Consider the following 23,485-nt stretch of genomic DNA (forward strand, 5'->3'; position numbering starts at 1 on the left):
TTGTGGATTTATCCTCAAAAGCGCAGTGACAGTGAGAAGGAAGCGTTCACCATTTCATCTGTTACAGAAATGTATTTGTCGTCTGATGAGAACTGAAATTGCAAGAAAAAGAATTTGCAGTTGAAAATTAAATAAATTGTTATTATTAGAAGTTGGGTTAGGATTAGAATCTTAAACCTGGGTCAGAATCTTAAACCTGGGTCAGAATCTCAAACCTGGGTTAGAATCTTAAACCTGGGTCAGAATCTTAAACCTGGGTTAGAATCTCAAACCTGGGTTAGAATCTTAAACCTGGGTCAGAATCTTAAATCTTAAACCTGGGTCAGAATCTTAAACCTGGGTCAGAATCTCAAACCTGGGTCAGAATCTTAAACCTGGGTTAGAATCTTAAACCTGGGTCAGAATCTTAAACCTGGGTCAGAATCTCAAACCTGTTATTACCATGTTAATCTAACGTGTCCTTTATCGCAGTTCAAAGTTCTACAGAACATGTTCACGTCTTTATCTCACAGACTTTTCCAACCGGAAACAGAAGTTTATCAAACACTGTTACATTTGTATCAATAACAAGCCCCGCCTACTCCACACACCCCGCCCCCCACCTCCAAATCAAAGTCATCCTCATAAAGGCTTGGGCCTGCAGGTGTTTTATTTTTTTAACCCGAACCGGAAGTCTTGTGTTTGCTGCAGCTGCTTTGACAGTGTTGTGGTGACGAAGTACAGCTGCGGCGTTTCAGCCGCAGACACACTCTCTCACACACACACACACACACACACACACACACACACACTCCGGGCAGCAGCAGCAGCAGCATCAGCAGCAGCAGCAGCAGCATCGATGGCCCCGCTGCTGCCTGCGGACTGAAGAATGGCCTCCGCGGCACCGCCACATCAGCCATGGCCAGATCTACCAACACGAGCTCCGGGGACGGGGACCCGCGGGTGACCGCCTCCACGGAGCACGGCGACGGCACGCGCGACCTGGCGGAGCCCCGGGAGCTGTCTCTGGAGGAGGTGCTGAAGTCTTACGAGCAGCCCATCAACGAGGAGCAGGCGTGGGCCGTGTGTTACCAGTGCTGCAGCGGGCTCAGGGTGCCCCGCCTGCCCGCTCAGGGAGTCGGCCGGGTGAAGGACCCGTCCTCCATCCTCCTGCACCGGGACGGAACCGTGTGTTTATGGCAGGAGCTCCGACATCACGGTAGGAATCTCCCCCCCCCCTCAGATCCAACACAAAAACTCCGCTGTAAAAAAGTGAAATTTAACAATTACTGCCCCTTTTGTCTCAAAAGTTAACGACCACGGTCTGACTTGACATCGTAATCGAAACTATAGAATTCCCCTTTAAATTCGGCGTGAATTATTATGTGCGATTGAAAACTTTTTCAACAAAAACTGCGACTTTTTTCCAACTGCTCCGCCGTGGACGACACCGCAGGTGCACTTGCTGCAGCGGGCAGTGCGGCCCAGTGTTCATGTCATGATTCCCACATCTATCGTGCTTCAGTGATCATATCAGCGCCGAATTTAAGAACAGGCTCCAATTTTATTATGGAAGACCTCGAATCACTGGAGTATCCAATCTGAAACGCGACTTAAAGTCAATAATGCTTTAATGTATTAAAAATCACACGGAGTTCGGTACAGTGTTCACAGAAGCTGGGTTTACTCTGCCCAAAAACACCAATAATCGACCTCCTGCTAATATTGTTTGACCTTCCGTGCGGACATCAGTGTGGGTGTTGTGTTGCAGTCGTGGTGCCAGGAGCAGAATGATGACAGTAACTGGTTAATTATTCATCACACACAGCTTCTCCTCAGCATCTGCTCCTTTTCCACTGACTGTTTTGGTTTGAGACCTCAGATGTTGACTACAAGCCCACAGGATTTTACCCCGTCTTCATAGTCTCTCTCTCTCTCTGACTTAAAGCCTGTACCTGCATAATATCCTCCTGCACATGTGAAGTATTTATGGCCACACTGCAGGAAACAGTGGAGAGAAAACAGCGCCAACTCTAGCTTTAAAAACGAAAACAAATCAGTTTTTGTCACTTATTCTCACCAAAGTGTCTCTCACAACAGCCATTATCTCTGGAAATGGATGTTTTATTTATTCTCTGCCTGCAGCGGTTTGTGCTGAACATGCTGAACACGTCGAGGTCATGTTTCTGAAACATTCTGCCGCAGACGGGTTTGGTTCCTGCCAAGAGGCTGAAATACGAAGAAATCTAGAAACTCTGAAGCAGGAATTTTGAGTTAGTGATGCAGTGACTAAGTGACTGTGAGCGCCCCCTAGAGGCCCACTCTCACCAAAGGCAGTCTGTTTTATATGCCATTTTCATCAGAGATCGATCAATAAAAATGACTTTGCTGCCTCGTGTGGTCACTTTGTGTCACTGAGGCAAAGCTGAACAAAAGATTTTAAAAGCTGAAGTGACAAAATAACATGTTTGAACTTAGTGATGGAGGCAGCAGTGGATCAACAACTCGTGTGTGTGTGTGTGTGTGTGTGATGTTAAAATCACTGATTTTCTCTGTGGACTTTGGTGTGGGAGAGTGAGTGGTTTACAAACTCTCACAGTGCGATAAAGACGTGAACATGTCCTGAAGATATCGTAGACTTACACTTACGTCGATTCTTGTGATTTGCAACACCGTGAATAATGCGTGTTGTTGCTTGGCAACAGAATGGCTATGTCCAAAATGTAACCCGCTCCTCTGAAATGAGGTTTGTGCCTCATTGGGACCAGGATTTGGTCTCCATGAGGATTACTGGTCCTGTTTCATGCAGAAAAGGTCCTGCAGAGGTAGCATATACAAGAACACACACACACTGATGTATCTGAGAGCTCAGAGTCTGATTATGCTGCAGATTTACAGACAGGAAGTTCATGTCCTCGTCACTTATTTTTATATCTTTAGTAAGGACACTGGCAGACATAACCCTTACCTTTACCTTAACGGTCACAACTAAGTGAGGTCAAAGCGAGGACTTTTGTCAAAGCGAGGACATTTTTGTCAAAGTGAGGACGTTTTTGTCAAAGTGAGGACGTTTTTGTCTCCTTGAATGAGGATCAGGTTTCCTGAGTTAATTCTTTTTGGGAAACTGTTGAAAGTATCACTGGTTACACACCGTGACCCCGGCCGTGCTTTGTGTCAACCTGTTGGACGGGTTTGCAGGGGTTCATGTTGTCAGGGTGTCTGTGTGTGTGTGTGTGTGTGTGATGATGCTCAGTCTGAAAACCACGTTCTTGTTCTCAGGAGAAAATGTATTTTGTTCTTTTTCTCCTCGATTTCTCTTAATGTTTGTGTTTATTTTGTGTCCTGCTCCTCGCGTCCCCGCGTCCCTGTGTCCTCATGTCCGTTCTCCTGTTTTTCTGCAGTGAAAGCTGCTGATCGAGGAGTTTCAGGTCTCTCGAGTGTCGTTACAGACATCTGAGCTGGAGGAAAGAGCTTTTTTATTGTCTCATATACTCACACTCACACACACACACACATACACACACATGCAACACAATATCACATGGCCCAGTTTCCACTGTGGGACAAACAGAGTGACAGAGTCTGATTTAGTTTTCACTGTCATCAACCGTTACTGGCTCATATGTTCAGTTTACTTCACTCAACTCTTTCGTTAATGGCTGATTTTTAAATTTTTAAATAACTTCTAGAATATATACTGAACATATACTGACTAGAACATTAAATAACTTCTAGAACATATACTATATATATATATATATATATATATATATAGCCTTTATTAGATGGGGTAGAGTAGTCTGTAGTAACTGAGCCCTTGGAGCCCCCAGATCCAATATCAACTTATTAACCAGAATAACTACTTACTAACTAAAAATAATGACTTAGTATCTCAAAAATAAACCTAGTAACCAAGTTAGAAAGATAACTTTCTAACTTGAATCTAATTTAAAATAACGATGTACTAAAAAAAGACTTACTATCTTAAAATAATGACTTAGTATCTCAAAATAAACCTAGTAACTCACAATAATGATAGTACCTAAAAAATTAATTACCGTCTCAAAATAATGACTTGGTATCTCTAAAAATAACTCATTAACTTAATATAACAGTACCATATTTAAAAAAAAAAATACTCACTACCTCAAAAGAATGACTTAGTATCTCAAAAATTAACCTAGTAACTCACAATTAACTCAACATAATGATAGTACCTTGAAAAATTACTTACTAGCTTAATAGAATGACTCTTTGACTCAAGATAATGACTTTGTATCTTAGAAATCAACTGACTCAAAACTAATTCAAGGTAACGATCGTATCTTAAAAATGACTTACTAGCTCAAAAGAATGACATAGTATCTCAAAAATGACCTAGTAACGCTCAACTAACTCACAATAATGATAGTACCTTTAAAATGACTTACTAACTTAATGGTATGACTCATTAACTCAAAACAATGACATAGCATCTCAAATAAGAACTTACTTACTCAAAATGACATCAATTTGGACTGGTGGTGAAGAGTCTCTTGAGCCGGGCAAAAGCAGTCTCGGCCTCAGTTGTCCACTGGAACCCTTTAAGGGGGGAGGTGAGTCTGGTGAGTGGCTCCACCACCTTGCTGGAGGCACTTATGAAGCGGCGATAAAAGTTGGCGAAGCCTAGGAAACGCTGGAGCTGCTTACGGGTGGAGGGGGGGGGCTCAGTCCCTTACGGCGCTGACCTTTGTGGGGTCAGGAGAGAGCTGGCCTCGATCGACAATGAAACCCAGAAAGGGAACGGATGAGGCGTGGAAAACGCACTTCTCGGTGTTCACAAACAGCCAGTTCTCCAGAAGGCGCTAGAGTACCAAACGGACATGTTGGACATGTTCCTCTTTCGTCTCAGAAAAAATGAGGATGGCATCTAAGTAAACGAAGAGGAACTTGTCCAGCATGTCACGTAAAATGTCGTTGACCAGACTCTGGAAAATGGTGGGGGCGTTGGTCAGGCCGAAGGGCATTATCAGGTATTCAAAGTGGCCGATGGGGGTGTTGAATGCAGTCTTCCACTCGTCCCCTTCACGGATACGGACCAAGTGGTAGGCATTGCGCAGGTCCAGTTTTGAAAAGATGCATGCTTTATTGAGGGGACTGAAAGCCGCGTCGAGAAGGGGCAGGGCGTACTTTTTCTGACGGTTATTTAGTTCAGTCCCCGGTAGTTGATGCAGGGCCATAGGGAACCATCCTTCTTTTGGACGAAGAAAAACCCTGCTCCAACCGGGGATGACGATGGACGGATGAGACCAGCCGCTAAGGACTCATGGATGTACTTCTCCATGCTTTCTTGCTCAGGGCGCGAGATGTTATATAGACGGCTGGAGGGGAGAGTAGCCCCAGGGAGCAGGTCGATGCCGCAGTCGTAGGGACGATGGGGAGGCAGAGAGAGTGCATGCTGTTTAGAGAACACTTCACCCAAGTCATGATACTCACGGAGGACAGAGGTGAGATCTGGTGGTACTGGGAGCGGCTCTGGACCCGAGGGTGAGACCGGGAGAGCGGAGTGGAGGCACTGGGAATGACAGGAGACGCTCCAGTTGGTGAGCTGGCCTGTAGACCAGTTGAATTGGGGGCTGTGACGAGCCAACCATGGTAAACCCAGCACAGCAGGGGTGGAAGAGGACGGAATCAGGAATAATTGGATCTGTTCGTGTTTTTGCCAGAAAGAATGAGAGTGACAGGCTGAGTTCGATGGGTGACCTTGGCCAGAGTTTTTCTGTCCAGGTCCAGGATGGTTTTTGGTTCAGGGAGGGGGAAGCAGTCATCTGCTCCGGAGTCGACGAGGAAAGTGATAGGGAGAGACTGTTGATGCCACATCAGCTTGATGGGAAGCGAGATCCAATTCGATGTAGCACAGGAAAGGGCTCCACTCACCAGCACTCCTGCATGTGCTGGTGAGCTCAGTCTTTTGGCCGGGGGGGGGGGGCAGGAGGCGATGACCGGACTGACCACAGTAGATGCAGGCTCTGGCCATCAGCCTCCGTTGTCTCTCGGAGGGAGTTAAGCGAGCCCGACCCAGCGGCATGGGTTCAGAGGAGTCGATGTTGGGAAATGAGGAGAGTGAAGGACTGGATCGATTGACAGGGGGCGTGACAGGGACAAGTAAGTGTGAGAGAGGTGGGGAGCATTGAGCCTTGGCTCGTTCGCGGTGTCTCTCTCGGAGCCGATTGTCTAAACGAATCGCTAACTCAATAAGGGAATCTAAATTTGGAGAGTCATAACGAGTTTCCTGCTTGTCCTTCAACTCCTCACTTAATCCCTTAATAAACACACCCCGGAGTGCCGTGTCACTCCACCCGCTCTCGGCAGCGTGGATACGAAAAAGAATAATCTGCGACCGAAATATTACTCTGACGGAGACTCAACAGTTGCAAGGCAGCATCATTCCCCTGGAGGGGATGATCGAAAACCCTCTGGAGATCAGACGTAAAAGTGTTGTAATTTATGGAGGCGGAGGAAGGATTATTCAATATGGCTGTAGCCCACTGTGCGGCTCTACCCGAGAGAAGGTTTACTATGAATGCTATTTCAGCTTTGTCGGAGGGATATGTGGAGGGTTGCGAATCAAATACTAAAGAACACAGAAAAAGAAAACTAGCACATTTACCTATTTCTCCGGAGAAATGTTCGGGGATGGGTACATCTGGTTCACGTGAAGCGAGTGAGGGCACAGTTACTAATGGTGGTGGTGAACCAACCGCATTAGGAGCTGAGGTGACTGGGGTTGACACAGGCGCAGCGTCCTCAGTGGAAGTAGGTCAGCCACGCCTCCTGCAGAGAGGGGAGAGAGAGAGAGCAGCACGAAGGAAACCCACGACAATAATAAAGGTGGAGGGGAGTGTGATCGTGATCCAACTGCTGTCTCACGCTAATGTTTTACTAACTCAAACAAATGAGCAAGTGACTCAAAAGAACTTCAGAAATGTTATAATTGCTTAGTGGTTCTCTGGGAAATAAATAAATGGTTGTTTGTCTTCTTTTGTCTCCTCAGGAGACACTGATGGATATTGTCCTCCTCAGACTGCAGAGCGTCAGGTGAGATGAATGAAGAGACCAATTAACTACTGAATTAATGAATTAATTAATGACTCCTCCTCCTCGTCCAGCTCGTCCAGTCGCTGGGCGTGGCCATCTACGGAGCTCTGGACTGGGGCCTGGACGACAGCGAGGAGCGGGAGCTCAGCCCTCAGCTGGAACGCCTCATCGAGCGCATGGTGGGCGGCGGTCAGGGCGGAGACGGCAACAGATCTGCAGGTAACGGAACAACAGATGAGGGTTACAGTGGACAGGAAGAGGAGGAGGAAGAAGAGGAGACAGAAGGAGAGATAAGGCCAGTGTGTACGTTCCGCCAGGTGATGACGCTGTGTGCATCTCGACTGGCAAACCCCAGTTTGGCCCCGGAGCATTATCAGGCGGTGTGCAGGGCACTGTTTGTAGAAACTCTGGAGCTTCAGACGTTCCTGATCAAGATCAGAGACGCTAAAGAGGTGAGTTCAAAGGTCAACATCATTTATCATGGCAACACAAATTCAAGTCATTTGCTTTAAGCAAGGAATCAGGCTCAGGGGTGGTTTGTTTGTTCATCTCTTAATAATGAAACTCATTTTCTTTTACTTTGTAAAAATAATGACTTAGTACTTTAAAGATCAACTTAGGATCTCAAAATAATCACTTTCAATCTCAAAAGAATGACTTAGTATCTTAAAAACTGATTTAATATTTCACATTAATGAAAGTGTCTGGAAAGAATGACTTAGTTTTTCAAAAAGATGACTTAGTATCTCAAATGAATCACTTAAAATCTCAAAAAGATGACTTAGTATCTCAAGAGAATGAATTAGTATCCAAAAAAAGACTTACTATTTCACATTAATGAAAGTGTCTGGAAAGAATGACTTAGTATTTCAAATGAATCCCTTAAAATCTCAAAAGTATGACTTAGTATCTCAGAAAGATGACTTAGTATCTCAAAAAGATTGACTTAGTATCTCAAACAGAGGACTTATCATCTTATCATCATCTTGGCTTACTAACTCACATGGCTGGCTTACTAAATCACATGAATGGCTGCATACTAACTCACATGGCTGGCTTACTGGTTTAATGCTAACTCACATCTAACATCTAACTCACATTAAATGTCTTACTAACTTACATAAATGATGGCTTACTAACTCACATGAATGGCTGGCTTACTAACTCACATGAATGGCTGGTTTACGACCTCACATGAATGGCTGGCTTACTAACGCACATGAATGGCTGGCTTACGACCTCACATGAATGGCTGGCTTACTAACTCACATGAATGGCTTACTAACTCACATGAATGGCTGGCGTACTAACTCACATGAATGGCTGGCTTACTAACTCACATGAATGGCTTACTAACTCACACAAATGGCTTACTAACTCGCATGAATGGCTAACTAACTCACATGAATGGCTGGCTGACTAACTCACATGAATGGCTGGATTACGACCTCACATGAATGGCTGGCTAACTACCTCACATGAATGGCTGGCTTACTAACTCACATGAATGGCTTACTAACTCACATGAATGGCTGGCTTACTAAAGTGTATGAATGGCTTACTAACTCACATGAATGGCTTACTAACTCGCATAATTGGCTTACTAACTCACATGAATGGCTGGCTTACTAAAGTGTATGAATGGCTTACTAACTGACATAAATGGCTGGCTTACTAACTCCCATGAATGGCTTACTAACTCGCATGAATGGCTTACTAACTCACATGAATGGCTTACTAACTCGCATGAATGGCTTACTAACTCACATGAATGGCTCTCTGACGCGCATAAATGGCTTACTAACTTGCATGAATGGCTTACTAACTCACATGAATGGCTCTCTGACGCGCATAAATAGTTTACTAACTCGCATGAATGGCTTACTAACTCGCATGAATGGCTTACTAACTCACATGAATGCTTACTAACTCACATGAATGCTTACTAACTCACATGAATAGTTTACTAACTCGCATGAATGCCTTACTAACTCGCATGAATGACTTACTAACTCACATGAATGGCTTACTAACTCGCATGAATGGCTTACTAAGTCACATGAATGCTTTCTAACTCGCATGACTGACTTACTTACTCGCATGAATGCTTTTAACTCGCATGAATGGCTTACTAACTCACATGAATGCTTACTAACTCGCATGAATGGCTTACTTACTCGCATGAATGGCTTACTAACTCACATGAATGGCTCTCTAAGGCACATGAATAGTTTACTAACTCCATGAATAGTTTACTAACTCGCATGAATGGCTTACTAACTCGCATGAATGGCTTATTAAGTCACATGAATGCTTACTAACTCACATGAATGCTTACTAACTCGCATGAATGGCTTACTAACTCGCATGAATGGCTTACTAACTCACATGAATGCTTACTAACTCACATGAATAGTTTACTAACTCGCATGAATGCCTTACTAACTCGCATGAATGACTTACTAACTCGCATTAATGACTTACTAACTCGCATTAATGGCTTCCTAACTCACATGAATGGCTTACTAACTCACATGAATGGCTTACTAACTCGCATGAATGGCTTACTAAGTCACATGAATGCTTTCTAACTCGCATGACTGACTTACTTACTCGCATGAATGGCTTACCAGCTCACATGAATGCTTACTAACTCGCATGAATGGCTTACTTACTCGCATGAATGGCTTACTAACTCACATGAATGCTTACTAACTCGCATGAATGGCTTACTAACTCACATGAACGCTTACTAACTCACATGAATGGTTGGCATACTGGCTTACTAACTCACATGAATGGCTAGCTTACTAACTCGCATGAATGACTTACTAACTCGCATGAATGGCTTACTAACTCACATGAATGGCTTACCAACTCGCATGAATGGCTTACTTACTCACATGAATGGCTTATAACTCACATGAATGGCTTACTAACTCACATGAACGGCTTACTAACTCGCATGAATGGCTTACTAACTCACATGAATGGCTTATAACTCACATGAATGGCCTACTAACTCACATGAATGGCTGGCTTACTAACTCAGAGGTGGTGCCTCGTGTGGTTGTCATTTTTCTGCTGCTCAGATGTTGAAGAAGATCTCGACAGAAGACACTCTGGAGGACAAGTCCACGGCGGAGCTGGATGCTCTGAAGCACAGAGACTGGGTGAGACGTGATGAGGAGGCCGCTGTTGTCATGGTGATGTCGTTGTTGTCGTTGTTGTTGTTGTTATGGTGGTTGTTTGTTGCCTCAGGCTCGTCTGTGGGTGCAGCTGATGAAGGAGCTCAGACAGGGAGTGAAGCTGAAGAAGGTACAGGAGCAGCCGTTCAACAGTCTGCCCACAGAGTTCAGCCTCACGCCCTTTGAGATGCTGATGCAGGACATACGAGCGCGAAGGTTCCAGCTGCGCAAAGTCATGGTGAGCCAGAAAAAAACAAAACAAAACAATATAGAAATGAGAAGTCATTGAAATAGTGAAACGATGTAGTTTTGCTCTAAATGTTTGTTTTGTTTCAGACTCGGTTTGAATTTAATGTCAAAGAGAAACTTTGACCCAGTCTTGTATAAAGTACTTTAAAGTGATACTTGAGTAAAAGTACAAGTATGTTACCAGAAAATGACTTTGGTAGAAGTTTATAATATTGAAAGTAAAAGTATGTGACATTTACTGTACTTAAGTTTCAAAAAGTCATTTAAGTTTTAGAAGTAAAAGTAAGGATTGAGCCATAGTGGCTCAGTGGTCGGGCCAGTTGTCTTTCAACTGGAAGGTTATATAAAAGAATGACTTAGTATCTCAAAATAATGACTAAGTATATTCAAAGAACGACATAGTATCTCAAAAGATTGACGTAGTATCTCAAAATTACGACTTAGTATCTCAAAAGTACGACTTAGTATCTCAAAAGAACAAATTAGTATCTCAAAAGAATGACTTAGTATCTCAAAAGATTGACTTAGTATATTAAAAGAACTAGCCGCTCCGTAAGACTATCAGACCTGACTCAGGGGGCGTTTGTCTGTATACAGCAGCAGAGCAGGGGCGGGTGGAGACATTATCCCGTCAAACTGTGGATCTGGGGTTTTTTTTTGCAGTAGAAGTCACTTTTGAAGCTTTTGGTTGACGCTTCTTTATGTTTTCAATCGTCTCACTTTACCAGATCAGTGTTGCTTCTTGTGTTGGTGTCAAAGTGGGAAACGTTGCTTCAGGAGTGCGTGAGGGTGTGAATGGCAGGCGCCGTCTTTTATGTCTTTTCTCTCGCACAGGTGGATGGAGACATTCCCACCAGAGTGAAGAGAAGCGCCCATGAACTGATCCTGGATTTTATCAGGTCCAGACCTCCACTCAAACCAGTGAGTGACTCACCACAAACTCGTTTATCTGCCGAGAACCAACACTGACAAATAACACACAAATGAATGAACAAAAGCACAGAATCACTGACTGACTATCACTGACTGAGTAGTAACAGGAAAACACATTGACAATAATTCTCAGAATGAAGACTGAATTGGAACTGGAATCCAAGTTCAACAAGTCGGCGAATCCTCATCACAAGTTTGTGGCTGCTTTAACTGCAGCTGACCACTAGATGGCACTGGTGTTTTTAAAGCCTGTGGTATACTTCTGCACACATGCTGTGCGTGTCTCATTGTGCAGACCCTGAGATACTTGCACGTCAGGGTCCTGTAGTATCCCACTTCACCATCGGGTGGCGGTACAAGTCTGGACGCAGGGAATGGAAGGAGACAGACCAGAGGTTAGAGCTTTGGAGGCGTCGCAACCGAACCATACGCATGCCACAATTTGCGTCATCAACGTGTGGTTCCAAAATGTGGACGCCGTGCGTTGGGTGCACATGGACAGCGCATGTGCGAATTGAACTCCCATCCCACCAGTAGGTGGAGTATTAAGCCCCGCTCACCAAGCAGAAAAACCATTGCAACAACAGAAGACGTCGGCAAGGATAGTCATCCAAGCCTCAAACCGGCGGACACCCCGACTTCCCTGCCCGACGGATCACAGTTCACAGTTCAAAGTTCTTTTAGAGGATTCAAAAATTCAGGATTGGATTTGATGATAGACATAAGTCTTGAATGTAGAGTTGAAGGAAAGAAGGAACCACGAGAGGAAACTCAAAATTTGTCAAGTGCGTCAGCATCGCCGAGCGTCTCCAGCTTCACAGACGGACAGACAGATGGGACCACAGACAGACAGACAGGACCACAGAAAGACAGACAGGACCCCAGAAAGACAAAACTACAGACAGGACCCCAGAAAGACAAAACTACAGACAGGACCACAGACAGATGGGACCACAGACAGACTGTCCTTTAATTATTAAAAGATGTCAACACTGAAACAAGTATGTTATGATGTATTATACTGTATATATTATGAGTTATTACGTATTATACTGTATATATTGTGAGTTATTATGTATTATACTGTATATATTATGAGTTATTATGTATTATACTATATATATTATGAGTTATTATGTATTATACTGTATATATTATGAGTTATTATGTATTATACTATATATGTTATGAGTTTTGAATTGAATTGAATTGAATGACTTTATTCCTCCCCCAGGGGGGAAACACACATTCACAACAGCTCAGTTAAGAAAGGTGAGAATAGAATAAAAGTAAAAATAAGAATAAAAATATGGAATAAAAATAAAAATAAGATAAAATAAAAATACAATACAATAGTAAGACAATTACCAAAAGATAAAAAGTAAAAAAGATAAAATTACACTCTAATATAGAGTATTATCAGGGAAAGTGAGTGGACATTTACGAGGAGTTAAATATCCGAACAGCAGTGGGGATGAAGGACTTTCGGTAGCGCTCTGTCCTACACTGAGGGTGCCGGAGCCTGCCGCTGAAGGAGCTGCCAAGCCCCTCCACAGTCAGGTGCAGTGGGTGGAGTGTGTTCTCCATGATGGAGGACAGTCTGGATAACGTCCTCCTCTGTCCCACCTCCTCCACCGATTCCAGCGAGCAGCCCAGGACAGAGCCGGCCCTCCTGACCAGCCTGTTTAGTCTCTTCCTGTCCCGGTCCGTGCTGCCCGCTCCCCAGCAAACCACAGCATAGTGGATGGCAGAGGCCACCACAGAGTCAAAGAAAGTGCGGAGTAGAGGTCTGCACACTCCAAAGGACCTCAGTCTCCTCAGGAGGTGGAGGCGACTTTGACTCTTTTTGTAGAGGGCGTCGATGTGAGTGGTCCAGTTCAGTTTGTTATTGAGGTGAACACCCAGGTACTTAAAGTTATCCACCAGCTCGATGTCCGAGCCCTGGATACTCACCGGTGGGTGTGGTGGGGTCTTTCTCCGGAAGTCGATCACCATCTCCCTCGTCTTTCCGGTGTTCAAGCACAAGAAGTTGCTCTCACACTAGTCCACAAAGTCTTTGATGACCGACCTGTACTCCAGCTCGTCCCCCTCAGACACGCAGCCAACAATGGCTGAGTCATCGGAGAACTTCTGGAGCTGACAGCTGCTGGAGTTGTAGGTGTAGTCTGAGGTGTAGAGGGAGAAGAGGAACGGTGAGAGCACCGTCCCCTGAGGAGCCCCGATGCTGCAGATGGCCACCTCAGACCTGCAGTCCTGCAGCCTCACATACTGCGGCCTGTTGGTGAGGTAGTCGGTGGTCCATGCAGCCAGCTGTGTCCCCACTCCTACGTCCTCCATCTTCCTCCGCAGCAGCGCCGGTTGGATGGTGTTGAAAGCGCTGGAGAAGTCAAAGAACATGACTCTCACAGCGCTCCCGGCGACCTCCAGGTGAGTCAGTGCCCGGTGCTGCAGGTAGATGACGGCGTCATCCACCCCTATCTTCGGCCTGTAGGCGAACTGCAGCGGGTCCATCACGGAGCTCACCACCATGCGCAGATGTCTGAGGACCAGCCTCTCCATGGTCTTCATCAGATGAGAGGTCAGGGCGACGGGTCTGAAGTGGCTTGGCTCCTTTGCGTGCGCTGTCTTAGGAACTGGAACCACACAGGAGGTCTTCCACAGGACCGGGACCTTCTCCAGTCTGAGGCTCAGGTTGAAGATGTGCGCGACCACCTCACAGAGTTGGTCAGCACAGTCCCTGAGCAGTCTGGGGCTGATCCCATCTGGTCCCACAGCTTTCCTGATCTTCAGTCGCCTCAGTTCTCTCCTCACCTGCTCAGTTGTCACAGAGAGGGGGGATTGAGGGGGGGTGGGCAGCTGGGGCTGTGGGGGGTGGGGTGTTGGAGTGAGGTGTTTTGGAGGTGAGGACGGTTGGTGGATGGTGGCTGTAGCCGCTGGAGAGCAGGCGTGTGAGGAGTGGGGGGCAGAGGTGGAGAGGGGAGGGGGGCCCTGATCGAATCGGTTGAAGTATTGATTCAGTTCAGTGGCCCATCGCTGGTCCCCCCCTGCTGTGACTCTGGCTCCACTCTGTCCATGACCTGTGATGTTCTTCAGGCCTCTCCACACATCCCTCGCTTTGCTCTGTCCCATCTGCTCCTCCAGTTTCCTCTTGTAGACGTCCTTAGCCTTCCTGATCGCCTGCTTGAGCTCCCGCTGGACTTTTTTCAGCTCCTCTCCCTGAAGCAAACACCCTCTTGTTCTTGTTCAGCAGGACTTGAAGTTGAGGGGTCACCCATGGCTTGGTGTTGGCAAAGCACCACACCCTGCGGGTTGGTGCGACGTTCTCCTCACAGAATTTTATGTAATGTGTGAAACAGTCATTGAAGCCGTCGATGTTATCTCCATCAGAGAAAGTCTCCCAGATTGTTGTCTCGAAGCAGTCTCTCAACCTCTCCTTGGCTTCTTCATTCCACATCATTACAGTTCTTTTCTGTGCGGGCTGCCTCCTCACCACGGGTGTGTATTCAGGTCGCAGACGTATCAGGTTGTGATCAGAGCGGCCGAGTGGGGGGAGGGGGGCGGAGGTGTACACACCCTTTATATTTGCATATAAGAGGTCCAGCGTCTTGTTCTCCCGGGTGTGGCACTTCACGTACTGTGTGAACGTGGGGAAAAAGGGGGAAAGCGAGGCATGGTTGAAATCACCATTTATGAGCAGGAGAGAGTTTGGGTGTTCAGTTTGCAGTGCTGACACTGAGCTGTGCAGCCTCTCACATGCCGCGGCTGCATCGGCTGAGGGAGGGATGTAGACTGTATACACAATCACATGTGAGAACTCCCTCGGGATGTAATACGGGCGGATGCCCACCGCAACAAACTCAGTGTCCTTTGTGCAAACTTGTTCTTTGATGGAGACGTGCGCGGGGTCGCACCATCTCTCGTTAATACGAGAAAAAGTAAGAAAGAAGGGAAAGCCGTTGTAAGCAGCAGCTGCTCGGGCAGCGCCATCTTGAGAATGAGTTATGTATTATACTGTATATATTATGAGTTATTATGTATTATACTGTATATATTATGAGTTATTATGTATTATACTATATATGTTATGAGTTATGTATTATACTGTATATATTATGAGTTATACTGTATATATTATGTGTAATAGAAATGTGTCAATAATGTTTTGTATGTAAATAATGACACTGCGTCTTAATGTATCCCCCTGAGGTGACGGAGCGCAGTCTCCCCCCTCCTCCCCCGCAGCAGCCGTCGCTCCATGACCAAGTGCTCGCTGAGATCAAACAGGAGAGGAAGCTCCGCCCAGTGGCCCCGCCCACCTCCAGATGTAAGCGGAACATGATTCATGTTGCGTTAAATGTGCAGGAAGTTAAAAATAGATAAAAAATTGATTATTGTTTATTGATTGTAAGGTCAAAAATATAATGGTCTTGTTCGTTTTAGAGTCACGTCTGAAACTGTTTTTCTTCTTCTCCTCCAGCGTTCGGCTCTCTACCCTGCCTCGCTCACACTTGTCCGTGCAGCATCAAATCCACATCGTGCATTGACCTGTCCACGTCAGAGTCCGTGCCCCGCCCCCTGTCCCGCCCTCGCGTCCTGCTCAAAGCCCCGACTCTGGCAGAGATGGAGGAGATGAACATCTCTGAGGTGACGAACTTTAAAGAGGGATCACCTGAGTCCCTGTTGTTGTTGTTTGTCACCAATTACTGAGTGAGTTTTAGGTCTTTATCCACATGTATGATCTCTTTATTATCTTCTGTTGTGCTTTAACAGGTTTTCTGTTATCCACAGTTCCTTCAACACTGGCTAAAGTTCCTTCAATGTTCCTTCACCACAGTCCAAAATTCTTTTAGCACAGTCTTAAGTTCTTTCAACGTAGTCTAAAGTTTCTTCAACGCAGTCTAAAGTTTCTTTAACGCAGTCTAAAGTTCCTTCAACGCAGTCTAAAGTTTCTTCAACGCAGTCTAAAGTTCCTTCAACGCAGTCTAAAGTTTCTTCAACGCAGTCTAAAATTCCTTCAACGCAGTCTAAAGTTTCTTCAACGCAGTCTAAAGTTCCTTCAACGCAGTCTAAAGTTCCTTCAACGCAGTCTAAAGTTCCTTCAACGCAGTCTAAAGTTTCTTCAACGCAGTCTAAAGTTCCTTCAACACAGTCCAAAGTTCTTTTAAGGCAGTCTAAATTTGTTTACTTGCAAGTCAGAATCATATGACACAACTGAGCTGGACGACAGTTTCATCCTTCACCTCTTAATGTTGCCCTCCTCTTCCTCTTCCTCTTCAGGAGGAGGAGTCTCCAGACAGCGGTGACATGAAGAGAATGGAAACTTCTCCGATGCCTCTGAAAAGAGACCGCTCCTTCTCAGAACATGACCTAGCGTTTCTACGTGGAGACACGCCTCCTTTGCTCTCTGAGGAGGACCAGGTGGACGGGTCGTTCAGACTGAGGGGGGAGAGGCCGCGGTCCCAGACACTGACCTGTGTAGGACCGTCCCCTTATTTCAGAGGTCAGTCTGCACGAGTGTGTGTGTGTCTGTGTGTGTGCAGTAAGTCAACTCAAGATATTTTTTTTTGTGCTGTGTGCGCCCCCTGCTGCCAAGAACCATGAGACACGGTGTCTCACGTGACCCTTAGTCTACGAGATCTTCAGAACATTTTCACGTCTTTATTTCACTGTTAGACACACTTCTGTAGTCAAGTTTGTTTTTACGAGAGTTTTTTCTGGTCTATAACCTAACAAGACTTTTTAGGGTCTTTTTGTATGCAATTTCTTTTCAGGGTCTGTCGGCGGAAAAGAAAAATAAGGCATGAGATTATTACAAGACAATATTAGCAATAGTTGCAACATAAAAAAATCGACATAAAATAAAAAAAATGTATCACCCATAAATTTCTGTCAGTAAATGAGTATATTGTTTATTTTCATGCACAACCTGCTGTTAAAACATGAAACACAAGCGTCATTGGACAGAAAAGGTTCGATTTTGACTTTGACGACTGTGACGCCGGAGACGCCGCTTCCCGTCCGTCCTCGCTCTGACCTCGACCTGGAAACTCGTTAAATCAGCGTAATAGGAGCTGCGCCGACATGACCGTCGTCCACCTAGAGTCGGGGTTTGTAATCAAATATAAAGATGTGCTGATGAAGTGGAACGGTGGGAGCTTAATGGCCTGTGAGTGTGTATGTGTGTGTGTGTGTGTCCTGCATTAGCAGCCTCGCTTTTCAACGATCCAGACTTTGATCCATTCTTCGTCTCCAGACGTCAGCGAGCTCATACACTTAGCTGCTTCCACTGCTAACGCTAATGCTAATACTGCTGTATCACACACATTGTGATTGAAAAGCAATCACAATAAGTTAGACAGCTTATTTCCCCCCCAATAGTTTTTGTTTCTTTATAAACCACTCACTCTCCCACACCAAAGTCCACAGCACACTGTTGCCTCCATCACCTGAAAAATCTAACGTACGCCACTTTAGAGAGTGAGCCTCTGTGTCTCAGCAGCAGGGGGCGTCCTGTCCTCACAGTGAGGATCAACACACACACAACACTGTGATGTTTACTCTCCATTAGAGACAACCTGACACCTAACTGTGTGTGTGTGCCTGTGGTCACTTGTCCTGTATGGGGTCAGGGTCTTCCTCAGACTGGGGTCAGATATTGTGCTCATGTGTATTCACGGTTTAATGCCAGGTAACATTCTTGTTTGCTGTGAGTTTTCTTGACTTTTCCCAGTAGGTGATATCATTGTCCTTTTGTTTGCTGATCATTTGGTTGGGCCAGATATTTTGGGGGGTGTTTTGAGGCAGGGGTGGGTTGTTGGTGGTCAGCCTCCGGACCAGCTGGCTGAGGCCACTCCTCTCTATGTTGGTCTCTTGGCTTTGTAAGGCTTGGTGGTGGTCTGAGGCAGGGTCACTAGTTTGGAGGTGTTTATAGAATGAGATGGCTCTTTTTTCTGGATGTCAATAAGGAGCAGGACCTGGTCCAGTTCAGCTCTGCATGTATTATCTGGTGTTTTTCTCTGGACTCTAAGAATGTATTTGCAGAATTCAGTGTGGAAGGTTTCAATTTGATGTTTGTCCCATTAGAAAAGTCTTGGTTTGTTAATGGACCCCATATTTCACTACCATATAAAGCAATTGGCTGGATTACTGTTTTAAACATTTTGAGCCAGATTGGGATTGGAACATTAATTTGAGTGGATTTTCCTATTGCATACGTTGTATTGCTTTTTCTCTCAGCTGGTTTATTGCAGCATTGAGGTTCACTGTAGACGTCATTTTTAATCCTAGCTATGTGTTTGTGTAAGTGTATGTGTATGTGTATATGTTTGTGTATGTGTTTATGTATATGTTTGTGTTTGTGTTTGTGTTTGTGTATGTGTTTGTGTATGTGTTTGTGTTTGTGTTTGTGTATGTTTATGTGTATGTGTATGTGTATGTGTATGTTTATGTGTATGTGTATGTGTTTGTGTTTGTGTTTTCTGTTTGTGTGTGTATGTATGTGTATGTGTATGTGTATGTGTTTGTGTAAGTGTATGTGTTTGTGGAGCTGTTGTAGTCCCTCTTCAGGTCTAGGAGCTGTTGTAGTCCCTCTTCAGGTCTAGGAGCTGTTGTAGTTCCTCTTCAGGTCTAGGAGATGTTGTAGTCCCTCTTCAGGTCTAGGAGCTGTTGTAGTCCCTCTTCAGGTCTAGGAGCTGTTGTAGTCCCTCTTCAGGTCTAGGAGCTGTTGTAGTTCCTCTTCAGGTCTAGGAGCTGTTGTAGTCCCTATTCAGGTCTAGGACCTGTTGTAGTCCCTCTTCAGGTCTAGGAGCTGTTGTAGTTCCTCTTCAGGTCTAGGAGCTGTTGTAGTCCCTCTTCAGGTCTAGGAGCTGTTGTAGTCTCTCTTCAGGTGTTGTGGTCCCTCTTCAGGTCTAGGAGATGTTGTAGTCCCTCCTCAGGTCTATGAGCTGTTGTAGTCCCTCTTCAGGTCTAGGAGCTGTTGTAGTCTCTCTTCAGGTGTTGTGGTCCCTCTTCAGGTCTAGGAGCTGTCGTAGTCCCTCTTCAGGTGTTGTGGACCCTCTTCAGGTCTAGGAGCTGTCGTAGTCCCTCTACAGAGTTGGACAGCAGCACTAGATCATGTGCGTACCAGAGACATTTGATGTGTGTGTTGTTCAGGAAGAGGCCTGGAGTTGACGACTCATGTAATGTTTTTGCTCGTTGATTTATGTAGATGTTGAAAAGTGTTGGTCTCAGACTGTTTCCTTGCATTAGTCCTCAGTTCTGGGACCAAAAGTCTGTCTGCACACTTATTGTTACGGTACATAGTTTTGATGATGTCGTAGGTTTTGCTGTAACAATTGGAGCAGGACGCCCTCGTGCCAGATAGAGTCAGATGCTTTTTCAAAGTCTACAAAACAGGAAGATATTTTAGATTTGTTTTGATTTAAATGTTTCTCTATAAGTGTGTGTGTAGCGTGTGGTTCTATGTTTGTGTATGAATCCAGTTTGACTGATATTGAGATCAGCGAGGTATTGCTGTGATCTGCTGTTGATCATTGAGCAGAACATCTTCCCCAGATTGCTGCTGACACATATCCCTCTGTAGTTGTTAGGGTCTAATTTATCTCCATTTTTGAAGATGGCCGTTATTAGTCCCTGGCTCCAGATGTGGGGACAATGTCCCCCACTCAACACCATGTTGAATCATTTCAACAGTGCCGTGTGGAGTTGGCTGTCTGCATATTTGTAATTTGCAGTCTATTAGCCAATTCTTCTTTGTCAGGTTTGTTGAGTTGTTTCCAGTTTTTCCAGAATTTACTGGAATCTATCGCTTCTTCCATTTCGGGGAGTTGTTGTTTGATGTGTTGTGTTTTCTTTGATCTGATGGTGTGGTGACATTGTTTTTGTGTTTGCCAGTAGTGATGTCTTATCTGCTGGTTGTCTGGTTCTCTATGCTTTTGGTTTGATAGTTTCTTAAGTGTTTTTCTGAGGTTTTTGCATTCTGAGTCAAACCACTTGTTTTTGGTAGGTTTTTTGTTTGTGGATTTTGCTGCTTTCTTTAAGTGCGATTAAGTTAAGATTAGGTTTCTATCCCTCACGGCTAGATTCATTCCTTCTTTGTTATGTAGATATGTTTGAGTGAGGAATGTGTTTATCATTGAATGAACTATGTTGTTGCCAAATGCATGTTGGTCCTGGTCTTGGCTGTTTTCAGTCCATCTATAGGGTTTTTCAGCGTTGTTGTCCTTTTCTATTGTGTAGCGTGTTTTGTTGTGTTTTAGGTACAGGGTGATGTTGTTGTGGTCTGATGGGGGGTCAGAGGACTGACTGTAAAGGCTCTGAGGTGATCAGGCTCTATGTCTGTCATCATGTAGTCGACGGTGCTGCTGTGTGTGTATCTCCCACACAGAGTCTCCTCGTAGCCTGCCATTAACTATGTACAGTCCTAGTGATCGGCACAGCTGTAGTATTTGCCGGCCATTGATGTTTGATGTTTGTCATAATTATTCCTGGGCTGTTGTGATAGCTGAGGGAAGTTAATGTCTCCGTGGTTATTAATGTTGTCCGGTGTGGTGCCTGTTCTAGCATTGATGTCCCCGCAGACCAGGATCTTACCCTGGGTCTGGTAGTGACTGATATCATCCTCTAGCGAGGAGAAACCGCCTACTTTAAGTATGGGGATTCAGGGATTCAAGTATATCAGGCATAAGAATATGTCTCTCTCTGTCTGTCTCTCTGTCTCTCTCTTAGCCTCGTTCCCAGGTCAAACTTGGGTTCCGTCCTCTCCGGCTCGTCTCTCTCTCTCGTCAGTCGATGAGTCCTCCGAACACTTGGGGGTGACGTCGCGCTCCAGAGCTGCAGACGAGCATCAGTGGATGGTGAGTTTGAAACACAGGCCAAGTCCTAGTTCTGGATCCTCTGAAGTGTGCACAGTCCCATTATTTAGTTTGATGTCATTGTCCTCCAGTCTTCTGTGAACAAATGTAAACACACTCACTGTCCCACACCAAAGTCCACAGAGAAAACTCAGCTAATCCACGTCTTCATCTCACTGTGAGACAGAAACTGAAGTTCTCAGCGCAGATGCATTTCCACGGTGGATGAGTGGGTCAGATGTGTGTCTTCTTGTCTGTGCAGGACGAGTTCAGTCACCCCGTGGAGAGTCTGGCCCTGACGGTCGATGAGGTCATCAACGTGCGCCGAGTGCTCGTCAAAGCAGAGATGGAGAAGTTCCTTCAGAGCAAAGAGCTTTACAATAACCTGAGGAGAGGAAAGGTGACAATGTTTCCTGTTTCACTGCCACGCCGGCTTCACGCGCTCACTCACTCACTCACTCACTGTGTCTATATATGTGTGTGTGTGTCTGTGTGTGTGTCTGTGTGTGTCTGTGTGTGTGTGTGTGTGTGTGTGTGTGTGTGTGTGTGTCTGTGTGTGTCTGTGTGTATGTGTGTGTGTGTGTCTGTGTGTCTGTGTGTCTGTGTGTGTGTGTGTGTGTGTGTGTGTGTCTGTGTGTGTATATATATGTGTGTGTCTGTGTGTGTATATATATGTGTGTGTGTGTGTGTCTGTGTCTGTGTGTGTGTCTGTGTGTGTCTGTGTGTGTGTATGTGTGTGTGTGTGTCTGTGTGTGTATATATATGTGTGTGTGTGTGTGTGTGTGTGTGTGTGTGTATGTGTGTCTGTGTGTGTGTATGTCTGTGTGTGTGTGTGTGTCTGTGTGTGTATATATATGTGTGTGTCTGTGTGTGTGTGTGTGTGTGTGTGTGTGTGTGTGTGTGTGTCTGTGTGTGTATATATATGTGTGTGTCTGTGTGTGTGTGTGTGTGTGTGTATGTGTGTCTGTGTGTGTGTATGTCTGTGTGTGTGTGTGTGTCTGTGTGTGTATATATATGTGTGTGTCTGTGTGTGTGTGTGTGTGTGTGTGTGTGTGTGTGTGTGTGTGTATGTCTGTGTGTGTGTGTGTGTCTGTGTGTGTATATATATGTGTGTGTCTGTGTGTGTGTGTGTGTGTGTGTGTGTGTCAGGTTTGCTGCTGCTGCAGAGTGAAGTTCCCTCTCTTCTCGTGGCCGTCCACCTGCCTCCTGTGTAAAAGGTATCATGGAAAAATGTCTGAAATAATGAGAAATCAAATGAATAATAATGTTGACAGATGATATTATATTCTATAACATTAAACCCAGTGTGTCTTGTTTTCAGGTCTGTCTGTGGCTCCTGCAGTGCAAAGGTACATTCTTATAATAATGACAATTAAAGCTGCTAGCCCTCATGCCGCCAGTAGGCAGCGCTGTGTCCTCGGCTTAGTTTTCATGTGCTGATAATTTCTGGGTCTCTTGTGTCGCATATGAAGTTTGGAGGCGATCGGTCAAAGTACGCAGAAGTTACACGGCACTTCCTGTTTCACAGCTAGTGATCGGAATGTGGCCACGCCCCCTATGTTGGTACGATAAATAAGTCTGAGTGAGTGAGTGAGTGATTGTCTGAGTGAGTGAGTGTCTGAGTGAGTGAGTGGACTGAGTGAGTGAGTGTCTGAGTGAGTTAGTGAGTGAATGAGTGAGTGAAACGATGAAATATTTGGGTTGTGGGGGCGAGGGGCATCTGGTCCGCTCTTGCCCGAGGGATGGCAGAGCGCAGCGGGCTGCGGCTTCTGGTGGAGATCCACCCGTTGCTGTGGCTTCTGGTGGAGATCCGCCCGTTGCTGTGGCTTCTGGTGGAGATCCGCCCGTTGTTGTGGCTTCTGGTGGAGATCCGTCCGTTGCTGCGGCTCCGGGTGGAGATCCGCCCGTTGCTGTGGCTTCTGGTGGAGATCCGCCCGTTGCTGTGGCTTCTGGTGGAGATCCGCCCGTTGTTGTGGCTTCTGGTGGAGATCCGCCCGTTGCTGTGGCTTCTGGTGGAGATCCGTCCGTTGCTGCGGCTCCGGGTGGAGATCCGCCCGTTGCTGTGGCTTCTGGTGGAGATCCGCCCTTTGCTGCGGCTTCTGGTGGAGATTCGCCCGTTGCTGCGGCTTCTGGTGGAGATCCGCCCGTTGCTGTGGCTTATGGTGGAGATCCGTCCGTTGCTGCGGCTTCTGGTAGAGATCCGTCCGT

The 23,485-nt window shown here is 45.6% G+C and overlaps 1 protein-coding gene across 1 annotated transcript in view; it reads left to right on the forward strand.

The window, feature by feature from the left end:
• Positions 1 to 668: 668 nt before the first annotated feature.
• The window catches only part of spire2 (spire-type actin nucleation factor 2), a 27,173-nt gene continuing 4,356 nt past the window's right edge, over positions 669 to 23,485 (forward strand). Inside the window, exons 1-13 of the mRNA XM_058645886.1 lie at positions 669 to 1,198; positions 7,013 to 7,056; positions 7,128 to 7,508; positions 10,149 to 10,229; positions 10,318 to 10,482; positions 11,328 to 11,414; positions 15,633 to 15,750; positions 15,904 to 16,070; positions 16,704 to 16,926; positions 21,153 to 21,280; positions 21,540 to 21,677; positions 22,427 to 22,494; positions 22,599 to 22,626. Of these exons, the coding sequence (XP_058501869.1) occupies positions 898 to 1,198; positions 7,013 to 7,056; positions 7,128 to 7,508; positions 10,149 to 10,229; positions 10,318 to 10,482; positions 11,328 to 11,414; positions 15,633 to 15,750; positions 15,904 to 16,070; positions 16,704 to 16,926; positions 21,153 to 21,280; positions 21,540 to 21,677; positions 22,427 to 22,494; positions 22,599 to 22,626 (1,929 nt within the window). The 5' untranslated portion in view covers positions 669 to 897. The remainder of the gene's footprint in view (positions 1,199 to 7,012; positions 7,057 to 7,127; positions 7,509 to 10,148; positions 10,230 to 10,317; positions 10,483 to 11,327; positions 11,415 to 15,632; positions 15,751 to 15,903; positions 16,071 to 16,703; positions 16,927 to 21,152; positions 21,281 to 21,539; positions 21,678 to 22,426; positions 22,495 to 22,598; positions 22,627 to 23,485) is intronic.

The sequence above is a fragment of the Solea solea genome, chromosome 12 (assembly GCF_958295425.1).
Source record: "Solea solea chromosome 12, fSolSol10.1, whole genome shotgun sequence".
Taxonomy (NCBI): Eukaryota; Metazoa; Chordata; class Actinopteri; order Pleuronectiformes; family Soleidae; genus Solea; species Solea solea.